This window comes from Podarcis vaucheri, assembly GCF_965113315.1.
Source record: "Podarcis vaucheri genome assembly, chromosome: 13".
Taxonomy (NCBI): Eukaryota; Metazoa; Chordata; class Lepidosauria; order Squamata; family Lacertidae; genus Podarcis; species Podarcis vaucheri.
Window position 1 is genome coordinate 27,686,273 of NC_138751.1, and position 27,447 is coordinate 27,713,719.

Below are 27,447 nucleotides of genomic sequence, written 5' to 3' on the forward strand. Positions count from 1 at the left end.
TTATCTTCCTGTATACTTCACATGATCCAACCCACTATGAAGTTATGGAACTCAATCACAAAAAAATCTGACAAATTTGAACAAAGCTTCCTTGACCTCTCTATTTCTCAAACTGTAGATGAGAGGATTTAACATGGGAGTAGAGCCTCAGGGGCACTGAGTGAGAGGCAGAAGGGGCGACGAATTTTGGCATCACACAGGGAGCTGCTGAAAATTAAGACCCCAAGATCCGCCACTGGATTTGCGATGGAGTTCAACAACCTCTGGAAGACCATTGGTTCCCTATCCCTCCTGTATTCTCTTGAAGGAAATATATTACAGTTAAGAGCATCACACACTGTAGAAATTGTTAGGCAAAACAGGGATCCATTTATTGAAACCAGTTATGACAGTACATTTTTCGGCATCCTTGCAAAATGTGTCACCTTGCTGCAAACTCTTCTTAGGGCTCTATGTACTTCTTTATTTCTTAAACTGTAGATTAAAGGATTGACGAGAGGTGTCAAGACCGTATAGAAGACAGAGAAGACTTTATTGAGGTCTCTCAGAGTTGGTGTATCTGGTAGCATGTAGACAATGATTATTGTGCCATAAAAAATGCAGACAACAATCAGATGAGAGGAGCAGGTGGAAAAGGCCTTTTGCCGTCCAGTGGTGGATGGTATCTTTAGGATGGTGGTGATGATGCAAACATAGGATGTGAGGGTCAGTAGAAATGGGGTGATAGTGAAAATGAAGGTCGAAAGAAAGGTGACAAGTTCAATCATGCTTGTATCACTGCAGGAGAGTTTTTCAAGTGGGATGAAGTCGCAAAAGTAATGATCCATGACATTTGGGCCACAGAAGGATAACTGGGCCATCATGTATAATATTACACAATTAGCCAGCAAAGAGTCGATCCATGCCCCAACGATGAGCTGAGCACAGAGCTTTGCATGCATGATAGAAGTGTAGTGCAAAGGTTTACATATCGCCAGGTAGCGGTCATAGGACATCGCTGCCAGGAGATATGTCTCTATACCTACACAAGAACCAAACAAATAAAACTGGGACAGACATCCACTAAGAGAAATGGACTTCTTGCCACTTATCAAATTGGCCAACATTTTGGGCAAGATAATAGAGCTATAGCAGGTCTCCAAGCAAGACAAATTGGCCAGGAAGAAGTACATGGGGGTGTGGAGGTGCTGATCAGACACCACTAGCAAAAGGATAAGGAGATTCCCAGTTATTGTCACAATGTAAATCACTAGGAACAGTACAAAAAGATGGGGCTGAAGCTCAGGGAGATCCCCAAATCCCAAGAGGATGAATTCTGTGATAACTGTCTGGTTTTCCTTTTCTGTGTTCCACATTGATTTAATCACCTGCAGGTCACATCAACCCTAGAAAATAAAAGCAGAAGAAGATGAATTTTGATATAAAGACTTCCATCAAGTTTTAAAAAGCCCCACCCTCCTAATATCAGCAGCACAAGGAAGCTGTTTTGCAATAGGAGTAGCTCAAGCAAAATTTAGTGGATTATAGTATGTGGGACAGATTTTGCTTACCATCTCTGTTGCAGCTTCCAATACGATTACAATCCTCATATTACAGTCCTACCTATTAAAACCTGTCCCGAAGTACCACCACGTAGCATCATCATAAAGCCAATTCAGAACGAGGGTGGTGCTTCTTGCTATCACTATGGCACCTTGTGGTTAAGCATCTGGATGCTCAGAAAGCAGCTGTGGTCTTTTCTTGTCCTAGGTTCATGCACCAGCTCTGCACATTCCTGAGAAGATGAGACCTGGCTACTGCAAGCTATGGCTTTGTGACATGCATGAATACCGGTGTTTTTATTATTAATGGTTTCTTATTTGAGTAGCAGTCATTTTAGAATTTGCAGTGCAAAGTCTGCTTTTATTTTTACTGCTGTTGCTCTTAAGTGGTGTAAGCCCCCCCCCGCCCCCCCCCAGGCAATGCAAATGTTTTGGATGGGTGGAGTATAGTTTTTCTAAAATCAATCAGTTAATAAATGCCAAGTATGCTTAGTCAGACGTTCACCCCACTGTTATCATTGGAACAAAGCACTTTCCCAAGCAAGTGTGTGCAGGATTTCAGCCTAAGGCAATGTGAGTGCTGCAATGCTAAGCAAAAACACAACACAAGTATCTTTATCAAAAAATGAGCTGAGCTTTCTTTTTCCAGTTGGAGTAGTGAATGAAAAGGAGAGTTTGATATAGAAATGTTTTGATGAACTGGGTGAATTTGGGGAGGCAGTTGCCATTTCTCCCCATTTGTCTTCCTGACTAAATGTAGAGACGGGAGAGCAATTCAATTCAGATTGCATTTCAAGGTGATTCTACCTACCTGTCAGGCATGGAGAGTCCTCTCCTCCCTTCTGTAACTTCACAGATAAGAATTAACAAGCAGTTGATATATTTATAGTCCTTTTATTACAGCATCATGTTGCAAGCACAAATACACAGCTCTCCCCTCCCTAAGCTGTTCAGCTTCTCTCTCTCTCTGCTTCTGAACACACTGTGGACAATGGGGACCACTCTTCCCCATCCAACTCTCCATTGGAGAGTAGCTGGTCTGCCATAGAATGCATTTTCCAGTCGTCATCTTCAGACCATTCCCTGACACTGCTTTACACATTCCAGAATGATACGTGAGCCGAAATAAATCTTATTTCAGCATCCTGATGGGGCATCCTCCAATGTAGCAAAGGACACAAGGCTAACTAGGGGAACTCAGGGGGAACGGGGAGTGCCCCCCACAGCATCTGCCACCAGAGTCAACTGCCTCATGATAGGATCCTCTGTATGTATTTCTTCCTTGAACTTTAAATTGATATAATGGGGGAGAGAAAGCCGTGAAGGATTAGTAAAATAAATTAATTATTTAACTTGTCATGGCCTTTTCAGAAACATCCACAAAGGTAGTTCGAACCATGCATTTGAATTAACAGAACTTCACATACAACTGGAAAGAAGAGAAACGGAGAGAAACCAAAACTGACCTATCCTAACACTGGTAAAAACAAACTATTGTTTAGAAAAACTCTTGAAATATGGTACCTCACCAACAAAATAATAGCATCATATGGGATGAGCACTTGCCTTCAACCAATCTCTTTGATGCACAGTGATATTCCAGGATTCAAAACCTGTAGTAAAAAAATTAAGGAAACACAATAGGCTCTGAGCAAGCTGGAACAGACACATTTACACAGAACTGTTAGTGATAATGTTTATGGGTGTAGATGCTTCTCTCTTAAAATAAGTGATCCTGTGGGACTTTGCTGCAGATTGGCTATCTGGGAGCGGGGACCATTTATCTTGCAACTGACTTCCTAAACCTTAAGGGGATTCTTGTATTAATTATTGCTTCATGGGATTGCTTTACTATCTGGATGAAACATATGACTGGAATTTTACAGCCTTCTGGTTTCAAGTTCAGTTGTGTGGGGCAGGGACGGAGGAAGGGGGTGCGGTGGGGATGGATTGCCCCGGGTGTCTTCGCTGAGGGGGTGACATTGGCGCGCCACCGGCCCGCGACTCCCAGGCCTACCCCGAGCGGTCAGAGTAAGGGAGGGAGCTGCGCCGCTTTGCTGGCGGCATTCCCCCCCTTCATTTTGACAGCTTGGTGGAGGCTTGGGAGTCACAGGCCGGCGGTGCGCTGAATGTCTAACATCAGCAGCTCGCTCTGCCCCCGGGGGCGGCTTGCTCCGCCCCCGGCTACAGAATGTGCATGCCACTCCATGCACCCAAGTGGATATCCCACACCTGAGAGGGCACCCTCCACACCTCATGCCCCTCAGGAGCGCGCCCCACCCCCCTTGGGAGCACGCCCATCCTGGGTAGCACAGCCATATGCTCTGCCACTGGTGTGGGGTGTATGTTTTAAAAACAAAATCATAACAAAATACCTGTTTTAAGACATTTGATTTATATACATAAATTGATTGCCTTTAGCTGCCCTCTAGTGTTCAAGCTTCCTGCTTGACAGCAGCAGCTTCATATAGTGTTCAGTTTATGCCCGGATTGATTTTATAAACAATAATGGAAAAATAGCAGGCTTTTTGCTGTGATGTTTATTTTCAAAAGTATATTGGCAGTGCCACATGTATGATTTTGCAAAATGAGAATCTGGGTTAAAATCATGCTTTTCTCAGTTTGTTTGTTTGTTTGTTTGTTTGTTTGTTTGTTTGTTTTAGTGATAGACAATGCTCCATGACTTGATTTGAAATCAGCTCAGTACTGTATTTATGAACTTCATCATAGTACTCTCAAGGCGATGAAAGCTCACCTAGGAATGCTCTGAGACAGTTTGGAATGTCATCACACATGCACAGGGTATTATTATTTCCTCAGTTCTGCTCCAACTGTCTACCAATGACATTAGATCAAGGCTTCCATTTGCTCTGGGGAAAGGTGAATAAACTGAGGCTCAGTCCAGAGAAGAGACAGATGGTGATTGGCGGGAACTACTCAGCAGGGGTGCCAACTTGAATAAAATATGGGAGCGGGATCCAGGTAAGCCCTGCCCCACATGATCGATGACATGATGCAGCACACACACACTATTTGAGTGGCAATACCCATTTATTTGGTTGGCCTGGACCCCTCAAATATTTTAGGGGAGGTGAAGGGACCTCGGCACTTAGGAGCTGGTTCCTGTGCTACTCAGTGTGTACCCTTGATGAGATCACAATTCCTCTTTAAAAGGCAGAGGATTACACAACGATAGCTCTATCCTGGAGTAACTTTAATCAACGCTACTTCATCTGCTAGCTGTGTATACTGCTGGGGGAAAGGGAACTGATTATGACTACCCATACCCTGACAGCTTCTATGCTACTGTCATTCGTTAATTTGGTACCTTCCAGTTTAGATTAATTTAACATGCTTCATTTAGAAATGTCCTTAAAAGTTCACTTAATTCAGAATGCAGAGAATGCATTAGTCATGATTAGAATAGACCCATTCAGTAATGTTAAGAAATCCAGTCTTAGTGGGCACAGGACATTGAGTACAATATTATGTTTGCTGATTGGGAAAGGTTATGGACCACCGGTGTGAAGTTCACGGCTTGTAATGCCTTGAAAGAAAATATTATGAAAATGATATATAGGTGGTACATGACCCCAGTCAAGCTTGCAAAAATATACCATATGCATGATAACAAATGTTGGAAATGTAAGGAGACTGAAGGAACATTCTTTCACCTCTGGTGGACTTGTCCGAAAGTGAAGGCCTTCTGGGAAATGATCTATAATGAGTTAAAAAAGGTATTTAAGTATACCTTCCCTAAGAAACCAGAGGCCTTCCTTTTAGGCATTGTTGGCCAGAAGGTGTTAAAGAAGGACAGAACCTTTTTTATGTATGCAACAACAGCAGCAAGAATACTCATCGCAAAGCATTGGAAGACACAGGATTTGCCCACTCTGGAAGAATGGCAGACGCAACTGATAGACTACATGGAACTGGCCAAAATGACTGGCAGAATTTGAGACCTGGGAGACGAGACGGTGGAAGAGGACTGAAAGAAATTTAAAGACTATTTACAAAAACATTATAAGTTGTATGAATGCTAAGAGAATGTATGATAGAAAACAACACGGCATCAGTAACTCAGTTGTAAGATGTATGATTAAGTGATGTTTAAGAAATATTATGCTTAAGTCAACCAGTTTAGTATATGATAAAAATATTGAAAATTGGGGATATAATATTCGAGAACCACAAAATAAGATTTGAAACAAGGTAATAATTTGCTGCTTGTAACTATATAACTGAGAATGCAGGAAAGGGCGATGTGAGGAAGTCCAAAAGTTATGAGAATATGATCTATAGATAAAATGATTTTGATGTATTTTTTTTCCTATTCATTCTTTGTTTACTTTCTAAATCTCTTCTGTTTCCTTTTGTTTTGTTGTATGGTGATGGTATTGTATATGTTTGTTGGTTTGTTTTGTGTTTTAAAAATACAATAAATATTATATATATATATAAAAGAAATCCAGTCTTTTCTCATGCCTAATGCCTGTTAGAGTTTGCTCTCAATAAAGCAGTTTGGGCACAATCCTTAGTGTAAAGATTATAAGATCAGTAAATAAGTTCCGTTGATTCCAATGGGACTACTCTAAATATGGCAATAGATCCAGCTCTCAGGTATGATATCTTTTTCCACACAAACATCATGATCCAACTTTATTTCTTTTATTTGTTTATTTTTACTCCTACACTTGAAAATTAAAGTCTCCGTGGGTATAGCTTGGCTATTCTTGTTCATCCTGTTGAGACAGCGTGTGTGTATGTTAATATCAGTTTGGTGCCATTAATTAAATAGACATGGGTTTGGAAGAGGGTAGAGAATCCTGAGAATCCTCTGGAAAAATAATCTCTCAAAGGACCTGTTGGTGGCATTTTACCATTGCACTGTGGAGAGTGTATTAACTTATGGACTGTGTGTGTGGTTTGGGAGCTGCACGGCCCGGGAAAAAACAATGCTGTCCAGGGTTGTAAAGACTGCAGAGAGAATAATTGGGTGCACTCTTCCCACCCTAGATCAAATCTATGCTCTCAGGTGCCATAAGAAAGTGGCAGAGATAGCACAGGATAGTACACACCCCGGAAATGATCTCTTTCAGCTTCTGCCTTCTGGAAGAAGGTATAGGGTTATAAAGGCCAGGACTAGCCGCCTGAGAAACAATTTCTATGCAAATGCAATTCAGGTTCTAAACGCAGCATAAAGGGTCTCTATAGTATAGTGTATTTTAAAATGGGGTTTCAGAGTTTTTAGGGGTTTTTGAATGTTTTATGTAGTTTTTCAATTTCATTGTTCTGCATGGGACAATGACAATAAAGATATCGTATCGTATAGAATTCTCATTTACATGAGTGAGCATCTAACTTTCCCTGTTTGAGAACTCCCCCCCCCCCTTTGTCTGCAGTATTGACATCCCATTATGTGAGATAATAGTTTCACAGCTAATGCTAATAGTTTAAGACACTTGGCATAACTCCCAGAATAACAAATATAGGTAGCCAAACACAGGCAGAAACTGCTTAGTGATTTCTCCCAGTCACTGCAAACATCTAGTGACAGAAGCACTTGTATTTGATTATTTAACTGTGTCTAAATAAGTGTACCTACTGATATTTTGCTACTAAATGGAAGCCAGACTTCTTGAACATTTGAACTTTAATAAGTGCATGTTGATATTTTGTTAGTGGATGGGAGCAAGACTGGAGCAAGACTCCATAGCATCTACCTGGAACAAAACTTGGGAGCACCATAAGGAATCAGAAGACAGTCGTGGATCCTAAGAATGGAAACTGAGCTGAACACATCAGAGATTCCATCTAGAAACACAATAATTTTGGAGGTAAATATAGTTTCTCATCCCCATGTGCTATCCTTGGAACAGGGTGTTTCTTTTTTATAGGCACCGTATTTCTATCAGGTATGTACAGAAACCATTTCAAACTCATATGGCAACTCTTATCAATTTCATGGTGAACTGTGGAAGGTGGGTTGAGTAAGTCTGATCTGATTTCTGTTTAGATTCTTCCAAAATAGAGTGCTATTTCTTTCTAGAAAAATAGGTGCCGGTACTCACCCTGAAATTGTTACTGTAAGTGTCACATTTTTTTATCAACAACAAAAAGAGGTGCCGGTACAGCATACCCTTGAGTGCCCCCTGAAAAAAGCACTGGTTCAGATCAATTGCATTTACTTAATTTGCCTTCCTCTTTATAGGTCAGTCACAAGGTTTATTAGGAAAATATGCATACAATGTATGAAAAGCCATCTTTTACTGGACAGATCAATTTTAGACTTTTTAGACAACCGGGGATAGCATGTTGGATTTCTCAATCCAATGCTAGGTACTCATAGTTTAAATAATATTTCATGACATTTGAATATTTTGAATGTACTTCAGTTCTGGCTCAACTGAGTTTGTAGTTTTGACAGTTACGTTCTTCATCTTCATTTGGAATCTCTCAATCAATGAAGTTTCCAAGCTGCTGATTTTTACCCAGAATTCTGTTCACTTAATATAGGTAATAAGGATCTGGAGTTACCTTGTTTGATTCAGTTACAGATAGGTAACTTGTTTGATTCAGTGAGACTGTTCTGGAAGAAAAATCAAAATCTATATGTAGTTTACTTCGGGATTGGAGAATGTTTCCTAAGCTAGTGTAATAAAAATATTGATAATTTTTACAACAATCAAGGTATTTGGTTCAGCTACTTTTCTCCTCCATCTATAAATAGGGCTGATAAGAATTGTAGCCCCAAACCTCTGGTGGACATCACATTGTCTACGCCAGATTTTTGCTATGATGTCCTTTGGAACAGCCTCCCTTTTCATGTGATCAGGTTCTTGGAGTGTTTAACCTATACCAGTGCCCTGAACTAGGGCTACAATTGTATGTCCTCTAACCCATATAGTTCCATTTTAGACTGCAGCTGTAGAAATCATATTAGGAGGAATCACATTGAACACCAATAATAGAATCAGCACAGCACAAAAAGGGCATGTATGGAAATAGAGATGGGTGTCTTCAAACATCTGAATGGTTATATCACAGAAGTTAGTCCAGTATTCTGTACTGTTAGGGGTGTGGAAGAATTATTATTATTATTATTATTATTATTATTATTATTATTATTATTATTATTAGACAAAGTAATAATCATAAATGAATAAGAATAAAAATGTGTACCCCACCACCAAGTCCATTCCATTGTAACTATCCAACCTCCCAAAAATTCAACACCTCTTGCAATGGCTTGACCCCTTTCCGTTTTAACAGTACAAATTATACAAACACCCTCCATATCTCCTTAAAATAATTTCTCCTGCATATTCCCCGTCTTACCTTAATGGCACATTCATCATTAATAGCTATACAGTGGTACTTCTGGTTACGTACTTAATTCATTCCGGAGGTCCATTCTTAACCTGAAATTGTTCTTAACCTGAAGCACTACTTTAGCTAATGGGGCCTCCCGCTGCAGCTGCGCCACCACCATGCGATTTCTGTTCTTATCCTGAAGCAAAATTCTTAACCTGAAGCACTATTTCTAGGTTAGCGGAGTCTGTAACCTGAAGCGTATGTAACCTGAAGTGTACGTAACCTGAGATACCACTGTATCCCACACCTCTTTATACCATTCTTCCATTTTATATTCAGTTTGCTCCTTCCTCTTTCTGGCTATAATAATTCATGCAGCTGTCAATAAATATTTGAGCAAGTCCTTCATAGCCTGTGAACCTTCCGCCCCATCGTAAATTGATAATAATGCTACCTCTGGACTTTTGGTCAGCTTTAACACAGTGATTTCTGTTATCTCCTTAAACACCCTTTGCAAAATAATAAATAAATCCATTATTCCATACTAGTTAGGGGTGTGGATTTTAAGGTAACTCCCAACTCTACAGTTCTGAGATTCTCTGTTGTGTTATATTTCTTTATTGGGGAACATACAAAGCAATATCCCATTCATATAATATGTATGGAATTCCCCAATCTTATTCTCAGGATTCCATTCTTGTCACTATTGGGAAGAGAAATGGCATGGGTTTCAAATACAAGATGCTGCGATCATGATTGGATTGGGGGAGGAAACATGAGAAAGGAGCAGGTAGGAAAAGGTTCAGCAACCTTCTTTCCAGCTGCTGCTTCTCCACAAATCTTCCCTTCCCAAAGCCATTGTGGAGGAGCAGATATCTCTTAAAATACAAATACAAATGTGACAACATTAGTTTGCTAATGGTTTTTTTTATATAAAAAAATGTGTTTTAGAATGATGCTGACAGTCATCACCAACAAACAGCAGTGGGAGGAAATCAATCAAGTCCTTCAGCATTCATCCTTCTGGGATTTGGCAACCTACTTGAACTGCGAATTCTCCTGTTCATATCGTTGCTTGCAATCTATGTTTTATCTCTAGTCATGAACTTCCTTGTTGTTTTTCTGGTTGTGGTTGACCAGCATCTTCAAACCCCCATGTATTTCTTCATCATGAACCTGTCCTTCTTGGAGACTTGCTACATTTCAACCATTCTCCCCAGGATGCTGGCCAGTTTTCTTACTGGGGATAGGTCCATATCCATTACAGGATGTATCACACAATACTATCTCTTTGGTTTCTTGGCAGCCACAGAATGCTACCTTCTGGCAATGATGTCCTATGACCGGTATTTGTCAATATGCAAACCTCTGCGCTACATATCCATTATGAATGGTAGACTCTGCATCCGACTGGTGATCACTTCCTGGATGTGTGGCCTGTTGACCAACACTATCATCACTTTGCTTATGCTAAAGCTCACATTCTGTGGGCCCAATGAAATTGATCATTTCTTTTGTGATGTATATCCAGTGGCAAACCTCTCCTGTAACAATACTCAGCTCGTAAAACTTGCAACATTTATTTTAGGAGTGATAGGAACAGGTCCCCCTTTCCTACTAACTTTGGCGTCTTATGCCTTTATTATTTTCACTGTCTTACAAATTAAGTGTAAAGCTGCCCAGTGGAAGACCTTCACCACTTGCTCTTCTCATCTAATTGTGGTGACACTTTTCTATGGATCATTATTCCTTGTCTATATAGTCCCTGAAACAGAAACACTGAAAAGACTACGCAAAACCCTTTCTCTGTTCTATACCATCCTGACTCCCTTGCTCAACCCCCTCATATACGGTTTGAGAAACAGAGAGATGAAGGAAGCTCTGCTTAAATCTGTCAGAAAATTCAGCAATAGAGTTTCATAGCTCCAAAATGACTTGATAGAGAAATTGAAGGATACAGAAATGTGGGGGAAGTCCTGAGAAAGAATTTGACATTATCAAGGATGTTTGATGATGTCTGAGGAAACTATATATGCCAAAGTCATCATTAAGATTTCCTGATCCAAAACTTTCAGTTCTAATATGTCAATTGCAGTTTAGCTGTTTACCAGTTTTTCTACTTCTTCAGTTGTTGTGGCATTATTCTGAGTAGATGGATCTGATGGATGTCTTCATGGATCTGGTGAAGCATACAGAACGATTTTGTAATTGTGAAACACATGTAGCTTCTTGTGAGATGGACCCATAATTTTTACAAATTTAAACTCTGTATTGCACCATGATTGCTTTCGACAACAAATGACGGGGCAAAGCAATGGGAGTTAACCCATTGCATGGATTCGAAATGCCGACCTTATGATTGGCAAGCCCAAGAGGCTCAGTAGTTTAGACCACAGTGCCACCTGTGTCCCTGGGGAGAGTATGCAAGTGGACAGCAGAAGTAGATTCTGGAAACTCTTATGCTGGATCAGAGACGTATATTTCAAGGTTGGAAGGACAAACATCCACCATCTACTACACAGTGGTCTGAAGACCTCATTGTCCCTCTTATGATTAAGCACAAAGCTCCTAATTGTCAGTCTTGTTTAGATACCTTTCTGGATACATGGACTGTGTATGTTAATCTATATATATTAGAATTGGTGTAATATGCTTATTGTCAATGTCAGATGCTGCTATCTTTATATTTTCCTTCTAGTCATATTGTTATATTTGCAAATATATATTTTTTAAAGAAAACAAATCTGTTTCGTTATATCAAGACCAGGCTTTGGGAGAGTAACATGTAATCAGTAAAATTAATTTCCCCTGACATGACTGAACTTGTAACTTTCTGCATCTGAGAACATTTTTCCAGTTCATTTGGCTGGAGTATCGTTGATATCCTATAATGTGAGCCTTACCATGCTAATAGTTTAAGATGTTTGGCATAGCTCCCAGAATTACTGATACATAGAGCCAAGCATAGGGGGGGGGGGAATTGATCAGTGCCATCCCCCCAGTAACTGCAAGTATCCATCTACAGAAACATTTGTGCTTGATCATTTAACCATATTTGCATCTGCTGATACTTTCCTAATAAATAGAAGCAAGACAAATGAGGAGCTTTTAGAAGAGCACACTGGGATTCTGCTATTCTAAGGAAGCATGACTCCACAATATCCACCTGAAGCAAAGATTGCTAGGATAGAGAAGCAGCAAAACAGAGACTTGTCTTCTAGTGATGGAACCTGAATCTAACACATCAGAAATTCCACCTAGAAATATAATCATTTTTGAGGTAAATATTTATGCATTAGCTTTTCATCTCCATGTGTTGTATTTGGAACTGTGGGATTACTTAATGTACCTTCCCCTTTCTTTCTTTCTTTCTTTCTTTCTTTCTTTCTTTCTTTTTTCTCGCTTTATTATTGTACAAAATAATAGTGTTGCTCAGTCCTCAAGTTTATTAAGTTTATTAAGAAAGTCATAGAGTTGACAAGCATACGAAATGAGATATTTTACTGAAGCAATTAATTTTAAACTCTTTGGAACATTGGAGGCAACACTTTGAATTTCACAGAAAACAACTCCAGGACTAGGAGCTCAGAGTTAAAATAATGAAAATAATGTAAATGTTAATACAATAGCGATTGTATTAATAGAGTTTCTTCTCCTTCCCCCATAGCTACATCACACCAGGCACATTTTCTTTCATTCTCCAATTCCAGCCAAAAAAGAAAAGGTTGGCTATTGCCTGGCTACAGTATGTTCAGCACTCACTCCAAGTGATTGACTAGAAGTCCTGTGGTACACATGTGGTTGAATGCTGCCTGTAAAAAAAAGCAGGGAAGATGTGATAGCTCTCTTCAAATGTTTAAAGGTGTAACACAGAGACGAGGGAGCAGACTTGTTCTGCGTTGTTCCAAAATGTAGGACCAGAAGAAATTACAGGGGAAAATATTTCAGCTAAACATGAAAAGAAACTGTGAAATAAGAGCTATTCCATAGCGGTACATATGTACCAACTTGAACATTTAGCATTGTGCAATGTGCACTGTTGATGGTGCTAAAGAACATGTGTTCCACATTTGTAAGAAATCAATAGTGTAAGAAATCTAGAGCAGCGGCTATACTTTGGAATGCCCACCTACTGATATCTGACAGGTATCTGCGCTATACTCTTTTCAATGCCTGCCTAAAATTTCTTTGTTTAGCCAAGCCTCCTCAGATATGTAGCAAAAACAAATGTGTCTTCTTTTCTAGCTATTGATGATTTCAGTCATCTTTTCACTGTTTTTAAATACCTGCTTTGAGCTGTTTTACAGATAATCTTAACGTTTTATTTCATGCTTTTGCAAACTGCTGAGGTTTTCTTACAATCAAGCAGTATGCAAAGCCATTTATTTATTTATTTATTTATTTATTTATTTATTTATTAACAAATTTTAAAAAAAACAGACTGCCATGGGAAATCCTGGTCTATCCTCTATTATTTACGCACAGACCAGGCACACATCTTTTGTCGGTGCTGTGCTTGCATCCTGTGTAACAGTGTGTCTCCTAATACTGTGAATATCATCACCCAGCACACTGTGTCACCAGCAAAGTTTGATTACAACATCCTGTAGGAAAGTATGGTGTTCCACACAGAAAACATTCCCTTACTCTAAGGTAAACTTTTGATTCAGGAAACAAGTGAGTCATTTCTCACTAGGGTCATGTCCTTTCAACTACCAACTGGGCAGGGTAAACTAATGAAACTGTCCCTTTCATTTCATGCAATAAACCAACCTTCCTTCCTCTGGTGCATGAACATCTTGGGGCATACAATTAAGGGTAGAAACACATATTCACAGCAAAAGCACATTTTAACTTCAATAGAAGATCCTAAACCTGTTTGGAGTATATGTTGGAAAACATATGAGTGCTGGACACACACATGAGTTCAGACACACACTTTGTAACATCTGCATTGCAGATCTTTTCCTGATTGAAGGGGAGGTGGGGGACTAGGTGATCCGCAAAGCAATCTTTACAACAGGCATGGCCAAATGTGGCCCTCCAGATGTTTTGGGACTATAATTCCCATCGTCCCTGACCACTGGTCCTGCTAGCTAGGGATGATGGGAGTTGTAGTCCCAAAACATCTGAAGGGCCAAGTTTGGCCATGCCTGCTTTACAGTCTGGTGATTTTCCATTGTGTAGGTTTACTTCCAGGAGAAATATTTTGTATTACCTGGAAGCACCCAAAACAGTATCCCCCTCCCTCATACTTTTGAAGGAGATACAATCCCGTCTCAGGATTGTACAGTCTTACTTTCTCATTACATCACTATCCCTAGTGGGAAGGGCAGCAACATAGTACTGGAATCCCAGCTTTGGGAATATTGCCTAGTTTCAGGGAGGAAACAGGGGAAAGCCACAGGTAGGAAATGGTTAAGCACTATCCTTTTCTCCAAATGCCTCACCTCTGCAAATCAGCCCTTCTCACTGGCCCTAACTCTAACCCTTTCTGTGCAAGAAGTGCTTCAAAGTAAAAGAAGTAGGTTAATGGCAGAGCTTTTAAAACACATGATACTCCATGACCATTATTTTGAAAATAATACAGCATGTGAAAACCATACTGGATACCTGGATCCTGCCAACTTTAAATTCGGACATCAGTGGATGGTGAAACAGGAGGAGATGGTGTCTAAGCTCACTATAACTTGTCAAATTGTATTTCAGGATGATGTTGAGATTCATCATCAAACAGAAATAAAGAAAAATATGTCAAGCCCTACAACATTCATCCTTCTGGGATTTGGTAATCTCCTTCAACTGTGAATCTTCCTCTTTGTATTGTTTTTTGCCATCTATGCTTTGTCGCTTGTTGCAAACCTCCTAATTGTTTTTCTGGTTGTGGTTGACCAGCATCTTCAAACCCCCATGTATTTCTTCATCATGAACCTGTCCTTCTTGGAGACTTGCTACATTTCCACCATCCTCCCCAGGATGCTGGTCAGTTTCCTTACTGGGGATAGGTCCATATCCATTATGGGATGCATCACACAATATTATTTCTTTGGTTTCTTGGCAGCTACGGAATGTTATCTTCTGGCCATGATGTCCTATGACCGGTATTTGGCAATATGCAAACCTCTGCACTACTCAACCATTATGAATGGTAGACTCTGCTTCCAGTTAGCATTCACTTCTTGGATGAGTGGTCTGTTAACCAACACTATCATAACATCTCTCATGGTAGAGCTCACATTCTGTGGGCCCAATGAAATCGATGATTTCTTTTGTGATGTATATCCTGTGGCAAACCTTTCTTGTAGCAATACTCACATAGTAAGAACTGCAGTTTTTATACTAGGGCTGATGGTGACATTACCCCCTTTTCTACTAACTTTGGCCTCCTATAGCTGCATTATTTCCACTGTCTTGCAAATTAAATCCAAGGTAGCGCAGCAAAAGGCCTTCTCCACCTGCTCTTCTCATCTGATTGTTGTGTCACTTTTCTATGGGTCAATATTCCTTGTCTATATAGTCCCTGAAACAGAAACACTGAAGAGACTACACAAAATGTTTTCTCTGTTCTACACCATCCTGACTCCCATGCTGAACCCCCTCATATACAGCTTGAGAAATAGGGAGGTGAAGGAAGCGCTGTTCAGATCTGTCAGAAAATTCAGCAGCAGAGTTTTGTAGCTTCGCAATGTTGTGCTGGATCTGGTGAAGTATGCAGAAACACACATAGATGAAGGGTTGAGAAAGGATTTGGCATTATCAAGGATGTTTGATGATGTCTGAGGAAACTATGTATGCTAAATTCATCATTAAGATTTCCTGATCCAAAACTTTCAGGTCTAACGTGTCAATTGCAGTTTAGCTCTTTACCAGTTTTTCCACTTCTTCAGTTGTTGTGGCATTATTCTGAGTAGATGGATCTGATAGATGTCTTCATGGATCTGGTGAAGCATACAGAAAGATTTTGTAATTGTGATACATTTGTGGCTTCTTGTGAGATGGACACATAATTTTTACAAATTTAAACTCTGTATTGCACCATGATTGCTTTCGACAACAAATGACTGGGACAAAGCAATGGGAATTAACCCATTGCAAGGTTTACAAATACAGTCCTTATGATTGGCAAGCCCAAGAGGCTCGGTAGTTTAGACCACAGTGCCACCTGCGTCCCTGAGGAGAGGATGCAAGTGGACAGCAGAAGTAGATTCTGGAAACTCTTATGCAGGATCAGAGACATATATTTCAAGGTTGGAAGGACAAACATCCACCATCTACTACACAGTGGTCTGAAGACCTCATTGTCCCTCTTATGATTAAGCACAAAGCTCCCAATTGTCAGTCTTGTTTAGATACCTTTCTGGATACATGGACTGTGTATGTTAATCTATATATATTAGAATTGGTGTAATATGCTTATTGTCAATGTCAGGTGCTGCTATCTTTATTTATTCCTACTAGTCATGTTGTTATATTTGCAAATATATATTTTTTAAAGAAAACAAATCTGTTTCGTAATATCAAGAATTGGCTTTGGGAGAGTAACACGTAATCAATAAAATGAATTCCCCCTGGCATGAGTGAACCTGTAACTTTCCGTATCTGAGAACATTTTTCCAGTTCATTTGGCTGGAGTATCGTTGATATCCTATAATGTGAGCCTTACCATGCTAACTGTTTAAGATGTTTGGCATAACTCCCAGAATTATTGATACACAGAGCCAAGCATAGAAAAAAAATTGATCAGTGCCATCCCCCCAGTACTTGCAAGTATCCATCTACAGAAACATTTGTGCTTGATCATTTAACCATATTTGCATCTGCTGATACTTTCCTAATAAATAGAAGCAAGACAAATGAGGAGCTTTTAGAAGAGCACACTGGGATTGTGCTATTGTAAGGAAGCATGACTCCACAACATCCACCTGAAGCAAAGATGGTTTGGATAGAGAAGCAGCAAAACAGAGACTTGTCTTCTAGTGATGGAACCTGAATCTAACACACCAGAAATTCCACCTAGAAATATAATCATTTTTTAGGTAAATATTTATGCATTAGCTTTTCATCCCTATGTGCTGTATTTGGAACTGTGGGATTGTCTGATGGGAAGTGAAGGATGTGCTCCATCAATCTGTTTGTTCTCATTTTTATTCAGATTGACAGTTACTTAATGTACCTTCCTCTTTCTTTCTTTCTTTCTTTCTTTCTTTCTTTCTTTCTTTCTTTCTCGCTTTATTAATTTTCAAAATAATTGTGTTGCTTAGTCCTCAAATTTATTAAGTTTATTAAGAAAGTCATAGAGTTGGCAAGCATATAAAATGAGATATTTTACTGAAGCAATTAATTTTAAACTCTTTGGAATATTGGAGGCAACACTTTGAATTTCACAGAAAACAACTCCAGGACTAGGAGCTCAGAGTTAAAATAATGAAAATAATGTCAATGTTAATACATTGAGAAAGGATTTGCCATTAATGGGATGTGAGGATCTCACATTTGCAAATACCTCAGTAAAGCAGCCTGAGCCAAACCCCTCACATTAATGTGCATATTGCAATTCAGTTCTTCAGCATATTTTTTGACTTCTGAAGTTGTTGTGGCACACTTTTCAGCAGGTGGATCTGATCGGTATTTTCATGGATCTGTTAATCCATAATCCACAATTATTATGGATAATTGTAGTTGGTGAAGATATGAAATAAAGCGTGATTTTTTAAATTGTAAAATGTGTATTTTCCATGACTATTGAAAGAACAACAACAATTACTTGCATTTACCTCCTGAATTGGCCTCCATTTCTATAATGCTAAAGGACAGAGGGTCTCTAGATATTGTTGGCCAAAATGGTCTCAGATGGTAAGGGTTTTAGCCCAACAATATCTAATGGGCCATTCATTCCCTACCACTGAACTAAACCAATATAAAAAAATTTAATGGAATTTCAAATGGCCATATTGCTGTGCCATTTCAATCTCTCGTTCAACTCTTATTCATCACCACTATGTGGTTATGTTCTGTGTCATCAAGATTTCAATCTTATGCCAATTTACGTCAGAGTAATCTCCACTGAATTCAATAGAAATTCCTTTTCTATACACATGCATAGGATTGTTCTGGAAGGATCCAATCCTGTGCACAGTTCTCTGGAAGTAAGTCCTGTTAAAGTCATTGGGGATTTTGATTATACATGTACAGGCAGTGGCGTAGCGTGGGGGGTGCAGGGGGGGCCGGCTGCACCGGGCGCAACATCTGGGGGTTAGGGTTAGGGGGCACAAATCCACGGGTTAGGGGGCGCAAATTACTTGCCTTGCCCCGGGTGCTGACAACCCACGCTACGCCACTGTGTACAGGATTGCATGTTAGTTACATCAATATATTAATAATATTTTTAGTATATATTTTTTTATTTATATCCTGCCTTTCTGGCATGTCTGTGCTCATGTCTGTTCATGTGTGTGTATTTTAATCGACACATATTGGGACATTTCTATGGAAAGCCAGAGTAATGTTTGCTTTTTACAAGAAGACAGAGAGATTTGACATGCAGAGTTTGATTTTGCAGGATGTCCTCCAATATTTCCTGAGTATTCTCAGGTAGAAGCAAGAAATTTCACATGGTTCAAGGACATCCACTATACAGTCTATACTGAACAGATGGGATTTAATCTGAAAGGGAGGATGAAAGCTGAATTGCAATTGGTGCTAGCCAAGTTACTTGATTGTGTAGGTCTAGGTGGTCCTCCATCTGCACTTCACACCTTTCTCTGAAACTTGTCTCTTTGAAATATGTTGCTGTGTATTGAATGCTGCAATGGACATAGTGATCTAATCCTTCTCACTTCTATTTAAGGCTGTTGCTTGTCCCAATTTATAGTCATCAGCACAGGAAATATTGCTGGGCTCCAGCTCACCTACAGAAAATTAACAGGTTTCCCAATTAATTAATTAATTAATTAATTAAATTTGTATACCGCCCTATACCCATAGATCTCAGGACAGTTCACAATTTAACATTTCAACAAAAGTATGACTCTGAAAGGCAAAGATGGAATGTCTAATGAGTGCAAGCTTGTTTGTCCTCTAATTGCAGGCAACATGTGCTGCAGTTCTGGGGCAGTCTACCCCCACACACCTCTGCTTCTTTTAGAACAATGTCATGTTCCTGTCTTACCTAAACTATAAAGGGACCTCTTTGGAAGAAGGGGCTTGGGCCCCATGGAGACCCTTGTTCCAGCTGAAGATCTAAAGGTGACCTGAAATACCCTTTCTAGGGCTCCCGCCAATAACTCCTCCTACCCTATACTGCTTTGATCTCCAGTTCTCTTTGTCAATTGGCCTCAGGAGCAAAGGGAGCAGCAGACCACATGGGAAGCCAAGTGTTTCAATAGAAGCCTCCGTTTGCCTACCAAATGCTTCTATTGCTCATGATCTACTGGGGTGGGAGGGTCTATTCAGTGGCAGGAGGGAAATCGAGCTGCAAGCAATGACTCGGCTTCAATAAATGAGAAAATAAAGGAGGAGCTGTCAGTGACTATACAACTCTCTCCATATCCTCTGGACCATTGTTAATGCCCACATTTCCATCTCTGCTCTGGAACTCACTGCCTTAGCTCCTGCCTCCACACCTAGAGCTTGACACAGGCACTCAACTTTAAAATACTTGGAAGTGGGCTATGAAACTTCAAGAACCTCCAAGTCTTAGCTGAAATGGCACGAGCCGAGGATACCTCCTCTCATACCAACTTGTTCACTCCTTGGGATCTTCTGGGGATCCACTTGTGCCACAAGGGTGGCTGAGGAATGGCTGGTTGAGATGTGAGAGAGGCCTTTTCCATGATCATGCCAATCTCTACTTCAGGATGTTCAGTGCCTTCTACCCTCCATTCTTTTCCATGCCTAAGACTTTTATTACTGTTCCAGTTGGCATCTGCCATTTGACATTCCAAGTTGAGGATTTTTCTGTGGGCTGAATTTTGAAACTGGTTGGACACAGTGCTGTCTTTCTAGAAAAAGAGGTCCTGGTACTCACCATGGATACCTCCCTTGTTCTCTTACAGTGGCAATGGTGCCCACCTGAGAGGTGCCAAAAAGATTCCAGCTGAAAAAAGCTCTGTACCTGTTACACCTGTCTCTGTTTTTCCAAATGTTTGCTTTTACAGTTGATTATTTACTTTTTGTTAGGGTTTTTTTCCTTCCTTAATGGAAGCTGGCTGCGCACGATAAAGGCAGTGGTATGGAGGAATTTTTTAAAAAATAAATAATACATCAATGACAATCCATCATTCTTTATTATGATTATCATAGTTCAGCCACTAAGTTACAGTCAAACAAATACAGTTTGCAATTTGCAGTTAACAAGACAGTAGCAGTCTATTAGGAATTAATAGACAGAGGTTAGACTACATCCCACTTTTATTAACCATTCTGGCTTTGTTTTGTTTGTGGGGCAGTTATAAGGCAATGCACAATCATCCTCATTTGCTTCCAAGGTATTTACACATCTTCCTGTTAATCATTCATTCCTCCCACACTTTTCAGTTTCTTTCCCCATCACTGCACAGTCTCTGGATGTGTTTTATGTGGATTGCTTATGCTAGGGCATGGGCACCAGGACACTTTATTCCACTTGAATTATGCAAGACTACATTTAGTTTTCTGATAAGGGCTACAATCCGACTTGCAAAATAGTGAAAGTATGTGGGACAGGCTGTATGGCACCGACATAACTCTCCTCAGTGTCTTGCTGCTGCTTGCTCACTACCCTTCTAGCTCTCTGCCAACCCAAACAAATGCATTGGTGGTGTCACTATGCATCACATAAGGAATGTTCATGCATGAGTGTATAGCCTAGGCTGTTTGCCTCACTGCCTGATCACTTGGTCAGAGTGAGTTGTCTGCCTTAAGCAGCAAATGCTGCAGAAGACAAAGCCATATCAAAGCACTAAATGAAAAGCTCTCCATGCCCCCAAAGCTGAATTGCCGTCAGGGGTAATGCCAGCATTGAAGGTTAAGATGCCAATCCAGTCTCTATTTGGAATGAAGGGACACCATATTGTCTTTTGCCTCAGGTAGCAAGATATTTTGGACTGGCCCATGAATGTGTTGCCTTGTGCTTCACTTTAGGATATAGTAGGAATAAAATATATACATCATTTCCCACTATGGCCATTGCCTTTCAAGTACTCTTTTTGCAATTTCTTAATCATTTGCATGTTTAAGCATGTATGCAACTAATGGGAGGGGAAATGATGTTAAGCTTGATGCAAAATGGTGGTCAAGCTGCCAGTACACTGGCAGAAAAAACCATTCAGAAAGAAGCTTTGCTACTGCCACTACAAAGGTGAGACCTACTCTGGAGGAACATTTTCTTCTAACCCTGAAGAAACTTGATTATTTCCCAATAGCATGGGAAATTCTGAGAGGCCACTTGCAAAGAACTCTAAAAATTATGCAGTTCACCTGGTTGTGGTTTATGTTGAAACATCCACTGCATTCATTATGGCAATAGGGTGGACCAGAGAATGAGAACAGGGAAGACAAATGTTTGTGTCATAGTTAAGCTGTATATAAACATTCTCAAAACTGGCTTGTAAGCGTAATTAAACTAGAAACAATAAAAACAATTATAAATCCATAATAAATCAAAAGCAAGATTAGGGTAGAAATCATAAAGGGCTTCCTTCACAGATTAAAAGTGTGATATTTTCTTTTTAAAATATTATGTATTTGCCTGGCAGTGGAAGGTAGAGTGAGCTAACACGAGGCAGAAGATTAAACCGCTGAATGAAGCTCCAATGTCAGTGTGGGTGTTGGGATATACAAGCCCAGGCAGCCCCTCTTTTTGTTCATTTACACATATTACAGCAATCTACTCAGGGCTCTGAAGATAAGGTGGGATCCAGGTTTTGTTCCTTATTATACAGATGACCTACATTCTTTTGGTTTTATACATAAAACCAAGACTTTGTTGCTCAGCCAAAAGCCATAACACAAGAGCTAGTAAGAAATAAGAAATGAAGGTACAGTCAGATAAACTAGCTGACTCACAACAAGCGATAACGCTAGCAACCCATATGAAATCAAAGGAACTGAATGGAGTAGTTTGGCTGCTATGTCTCACAACTTTTGATCAGCTTTTAAACATAAGGAACAGGTTTGAGTCAGATGAATTCTTGCAATAAATAGTAATCTGCTAAGAACAGCTCTTGGGGTTTTGTGGGGGGATTGCTCAAGGGAGTCAGGACAGTGCAGAATACTTTACTAAGCTGTCTTTGGGTGTTGGGAAACATCTGGAGAATTATTACGGTGCCACAAAAAATACAAGCCGTAGCGGGATGAGAAGAGTAGTACAAAAAAAGGGTTTAGAAGATGAGTATTTTTTTAGGATGGGGGAACTTTTTTTCTGTAAACAGCCTTCCTGTAAACACTCTATTTTTTTGTCTTGCGAAGCATGGCTATTAGCGGCTTAGCAGCTATTAGCGGCTTAGCGGCTATTAACGGCTTAGCGGCTTTAAGAAAAAGGAAACAAACTCGCAAGAACTCGTAAGACGTTTCGTCTTGCAAAGCAAGCCCATAGGGAAATTCGTCTTGCGGAATGACTCAAAAAATGGAAAAACTCTTTCGTCTTGCGCGTTTTTCGTCTTGCGAGGTACCACTGTAATTGCTGCTCCTTGAGAATAATACACTGGGTGATATTTAACTTACTGGTTCTGTAGGGTGGTTATAGGGAGTTGACAAATAAGTCAAGACTGTGTCAAAAATGAAGAAGACTTAACTGAGGTCTGTTCATGAATGTCTAGTAACTTGTAACACTCCCACTAATCATTTATTGTATGTTAAAAAGGCAAACGAGAAGGGCAGGTGAAAAAGGACGTTTGCCTTCCAATAGTCAATGAAATCTTTAATCTGTTAACAATAGTACAAGGATAAAACCTGATTGTCAGAAGAAAGGGATGGCTGTGACTATAAATGCATTTTTATACACACTTTAACAGTTGGCACTCGCACAGGCATTTTTGTACACATTACTTTGAGAACTGCATTACAGAATCTAGAGATGTATGGATTTTGAAGCATGGCTGCATTTCAGTTTGCATCTTGTTTCAGAATGTGGAAGTTGAGTAAGTTTGCCTTGGAATGCAAGTTGAAATAAATTTCTCTGCCTTTTTTGTTGCTGTTTAGTCGTTTAGTCATGTCCGACTCTTTGTGACCCCATGGACCAGAGCACGCCAGGCACTCCTGTCTTCCACTGCCTCCCACAGTTTGGTCAAACTCATGTTAGTAGCTTCGAGAACACTGTCCAACCATCTCGTCCTCTGTCATCCCCTTCTCCTTGTGCCCTCGATCTTTCCCAACATCAGGGTCTTTTCCAGGGAGTCTTATCTTCTCATGAGGCGGGCAAAGTACCTACCTATATATCCCACCTGCTGCAGTGCAGAGGAAAATTGTTCTCCTAAACTACCATACCCTTAGAAAAACAAGTGATTCTGTGTCATGGACTACCTAGATGAAGAAGAATGGTGGGAGGCTACAGCTGGGAAACACACACACCCCCGGAAGCATCAGAGTGGTAAGGCTCTAAGCCAGGAAAATGCTGGTGGGATACAGAAGACAGGCCAGAGGAAGAAGGGGGAGCAGATGGGTTGGAAGCTGAGTAAGCAACAGGTTAAGTGAAAGTGAGGCAGTTAAGTAGGAGAAGCAGGCTGAGGCTGTGATGGATCCCCAGCAACCTGCCAGTTCCACTATTTCCTTCTCCCCTCCTCTTCTGTCCCCAAGATCAAGGAGGGTATTACATAAAGCAGAACAAAAGGCACAGAGAGCCCCTCCTCGAAGGAGTTTGCAATGGTTAGGAAGGCAGCCAGCTGAGGAGGAATCTTAGGAGGAAGTGGGAGGCTCAGATATTCATTTCTGGCAACTGATTCATCAGGCTAGACCTGGCCACAGAGTTTCACTGATGCTTCCCTCTGAATAAAGACTCAACCTTACTGCTCCTCTCTGAGTTTCTGTGCTGAACTGCAGCTGAAATTGCTCTGACATTCTAGCAGCAGCAGCAGCAGAAGGGGAGGGCAAGAGAGGTTCATAATAAATGCAATGGGTGGAACAGTTAAACACACCTCTCCTCATACTGCAAACTCAAACCAGGTCAGATGTGGTGTCCAATTGGGATTTGTTAGTTTGTTTGTTGTTTAACTTTCCAGGTCTTCATCTTTCCAAGGCACACAATTCACTGACAAGCTATACTGGATATTTTTATCTTAACCTCCTGGATAGAAGCTCCAGTTGAAATGTGAATGTTGGGATGATGCCTTGGAGCACAAGGATATATTCCATTTGTTTGTTTATACATATTACTGCCATCAACACAGGGCTAAGCAGCTACAGAGCAAGCAACTGACATGTCATTGCTAAGCTAAAAGTCATAGCACAAGAGTTGCTCAGAAATGTGGACCGAAAGCAAAAATTATCCCAACAACATTTTTGAGTACACCAAAAGGAATTCAACAACCAAATGGTGTGGCCACCCAGATGAGGTCAGCAGCTATGCTTCAAAACTTCTGATTGACTTTTAAGCACTGAGGAAAGGGATGAATTCAGCCAGATCCTTGACAAATTCAGATGACTCCTTACAAAAAATAGCCATCTACTACAAACTGTTCTTAGGGCTTTGTGAACATCTTTGTTTCTCAGGCTATAGATGAGGGGATTGATCAAGGGAGTTAGGATGGTGTAGAAAAGGGAGAATACTTTATTGAGATCTCTCAGAGTCGGGGTGGCTGGCAACATGTAGACGATTATTATTGTAGAATAAAAAATGCAAACTACAGTGAGATGAGAGGAGCAGGTCAAAAATGCTTTTTTCCTACCAATAGCAGATGGGATCTTTAAGATGGTGGCAATGATGCAGACATAGGATATGAGAGTCAGCAGGAATGGGGTGATGGTGTACAATGCACACAAGAGGAAGGCAAAGAGGTCGATCAGGCTTGTATCACTGCATGAGAGTTTTTCCATTGGGATCAAGTCACAAAAGTAATGGTCTATGACATTTGGACCACAGAAGGATATCTTGGCCATCAGATAGGCTACTATGCCATTGCCCAGCAAAGAACTAATACATGGCCCAGCCATGAGCTTAACACAGAGCTTTCCATGCATGATGGAGGCATAGTGTAAGGGTTTACAGATTGCCAGGTAGCGGTCATATGACATTGCTGCCAGGAGGTATGTTTCTATAGCTGCAAAGAAGCCAAAGAAAAATAGTTGGGCTATGCAGCCACTAACAGAAATGGTTCTCTCTCCAGTTGTCAAATTGCTCAACATTTTGAGCAAGGTGACGGAGCTATAGCAAATCTCCAGGAAAGACAAATTACTCAAGTAGTAGTACATGGGAGTTTGAAGGTGCTGATCAGCCACAACCAGCAAAATGATGAGGAAATTCCCTGCTAGCGTCAAAATATAAATCATGAGGAAGAGGGACAAAAGCAAAGGCTGCAGCTCAGGCTGATCCCCATATCCCAAAAGGATGAATTCTTTGATTGCTGTCTGGTTTCCTTCTTCATTCTTCCACATTGTCTTTATCCAACTGAGGTCAAGGCAGCCCTATAACATAATCAGAGCACTTTTAATACAGAGGTGCACACTGAGAGCGAAATCCATGGGTGGAGGGTAGGAATGGCGTGGAAATTTGATTCATTTCACATTCAATGCTAAATTTATCAAATTCACACTTTCTGGTATAATATGATAATCAACACATAGCCATCCTCCCATACTATCCAAATTTTGTGATGTAGTTATCCAAACAGTGTTCACAAATATGCACTTATTATGGGAAAGTGTGCAAAAAAATATATGTAGATTTGTGGAAGTACCATACAAAATTGCATTATATTGCTGGCCAAAACGTGTCTGTAAGAATACACACAAAAATGCAGAACAACCTTCATGGGGATTTTTCTTAAGAAACACAGATTGCTGCAGATATGTGGTGAACTGAATGTGGAAAAAATAGAAGCTGAGAAAACCAAATTAGATAGATTCTTCCATCCTTAGCAGTGTCCAGCCACTCCTGCTTCCATCCAAATTTTGCCCCCCTCCCCTATGAATGTTGCTCCAATATCAGACAAAGCAAAAAGGAGGGCTTCTGGAGTCATGTTGAAAATGGATCAGGCTAAACTTTGGATCCAAAGTCCACCTATTCCCCTGAGGAATAGGTACACAAAATACAAACACATTGCCCTGGATGCAAATACAAGCTATCTCTACACATGTACAGGTGTTTGTGTGAAAGAGTGTACATTTGTTAATTTTGTACAGCTCATGTAGAAACCTGTGTACATGCAGATAACTGTATGTGTTTTCAGTTGTTGTTTACACACACCTATAGGTTGTATACTCAATGAATCTGTATCTGTACTCCCCAACACTCACATCAGAACTAGGAGGAAAGCACATCAAATCTTGGAACTGGTTTATGTATTTTCCTTACCATTGAAACCATTGGGGAGGAGAACATTTTATTAAAACAGCTCCCCCAAAGGGAAACAATGCCATGCACATGATCTTCCACCCTTTATAGAATTGCACCCAAAAATTAACAACAGGAGCCACATTCCACTTCTGCTATCTTTTCCAATATTCTTGGATTTTGGTTCTTAATGTTAGTCAGGGTTTTGAAAGATGATGAATATAAAGTGTGCGGATTTAGTACTTGCCTTCCCTTATGTATCTGCATTCAGTGATTAGTACCAGGATCAGTACAGGTAGCAGAGGATTTCTCTGAATTTGTGTTGAAAAACAATGAGCTGTAACTTCATTGTCTCAGCTGCAAAATGAGTGCCTCTGAAGAGGCTTCTTTCAATAGCTTAAAAGAAGCGAGTCTGGGGACGTGCTTCTGATTTTCTGGTTGTGTGGAAATCATTTATGATGCAACCAACCTTCTAAACCCAAAGGAAATCCCGATATTAATTGCTCCTCCATCAGACTGCAGTCACCTTTTTCCTGCACTCCAGAGTTTGATGCACTTTGGATCTCTGTGTCTTTTTATCTACCTTTAAGTCTTAGGCACAAATTGCCTTCTGCTCCTCCTAGCGGTCACTTCTCTCACTTGCATCTCATTAGCTGCTCCCTTTAAAATTCAGCTGCTATGTACAGGTATTATAGATGGGCATCAGTTTGTACTATGTGAACCAAGGTAGGGCAGGAAGATGAGGATATTGTTGGTAGCTGGTATGGGAATCGAAGCAGCAAAAAATACAAATGGAGAGGGAGTCTTGTATTGGACAGGAGGTTCTGGGAGCAGAGAGAGGCTATTGTTTCTTTATTGTTGTTTAACAAATTTATATCCTGTCTTTCCAGAGAAACACATCCAAGACAAGCAAACACAAATAATCAATTTTAATAAAAGACATCATAATATAAAAGATAAATATAATATATATATACATACATATAATATAATATAAAAGATCAATTTCAATAAAAGATATAATAATATTAATAAAAAGAATCACATCCATGAATACAGCAGCTTGATTTTAAAAAAATCAGTGAAGGGATAAAAGGGAAAAAATCAATGAAGGGAATTAGAAACATG

General features: G+C 40.1%; 3 protein-coding genes and 1 pseudogene across 4 annotated transcripts; 2 read left to right on the forward strand and 2 right to left on the reverse strand.

Moving 5' to 3' along the window:
- Window positions 1-383: 383 nt before the first annotated feature.
- LOC309517530 (olfactory receptor 1E16-like) lies at window positions 384-2,384 on the reverse strand (the record flags this gene model as incomplete). The annotated part of the gene is made up of 2 exons (XM_082196755.1): window positions 2,353-2,384; window positions 384-1,385 (listed from the first exon to the last, which is right to left on the reverse strand). The coding sequence occupies exon 2, from the start codon at window positions 1,353-1,355 to the stop codon at window positions 384-386; it is 972 nt and encodes a 323-aa protein (XP_082052881.1). The 5' UTR covers window positions 1,356-1,385; window positions 2,353-2,384.
- A 4,937-nt stretch (window positions 2,385-7,321) lies between these two features.
- LOC309517531 (olfactory receptor 6C4-like) lies at window positions 7,322-10,778 on the forward strand (the record flags this gene model as incomplete). The annotated part of the gene is made up of 2 exons (XM_082196756.1): window positions 7,322-7,378; window positions 9,807-10,778. 2 exons carry the CDS (start codon window positions 7,322-7,324, stop codon window positions 10,776-10,778), a joined length of 1,029 nt encoding a protein of 342 aa, XP_082052882.1.
- A 3,609-nt stretch (window positions 10,779-14,387) lies between these two features.
- LOC309517532 (olfactory receptor 2AP1-like) lies at window positions 14,388-15,533 on the forward strand (annotated as a pseudogene). Its single transcript has one exon. The product of its transcript is annotated as an olfactory receptor 2AP1-like (transcript).
- An 8,771-nt stretch (window positions 15,534-24,304) lies between these two features.
- Window positions 24,305-25,445, reverse strand: LOC309517224 (olfactory receptor 1E16-like). Its single transcript, XM_082196364.1, has one exon. The coding sequence runs from the start codon at window positions 25,419-25,421 to the stop codon at window positions 24,384-24,386; it is 1,038 nt and encodes a 345-aa protein (XP_082052490.1). The 5' UTR covers window positions 25,422-25,445; the 3' UTR covers window positions 24,305-24,383.
- Window positions 25,446-27,447: the final 2,002 nt, after the last annotated feature.

What these genes read in the sequence shown, in the direction of transcription:
- LOC309517224 (XM_082196364.1), bottom strand. Translation starts at nt 25,421, where the DNA reads ATGTGGAAGAATGAAGAAGGAAACCAGACAGCAATCAAAGAATTCATC.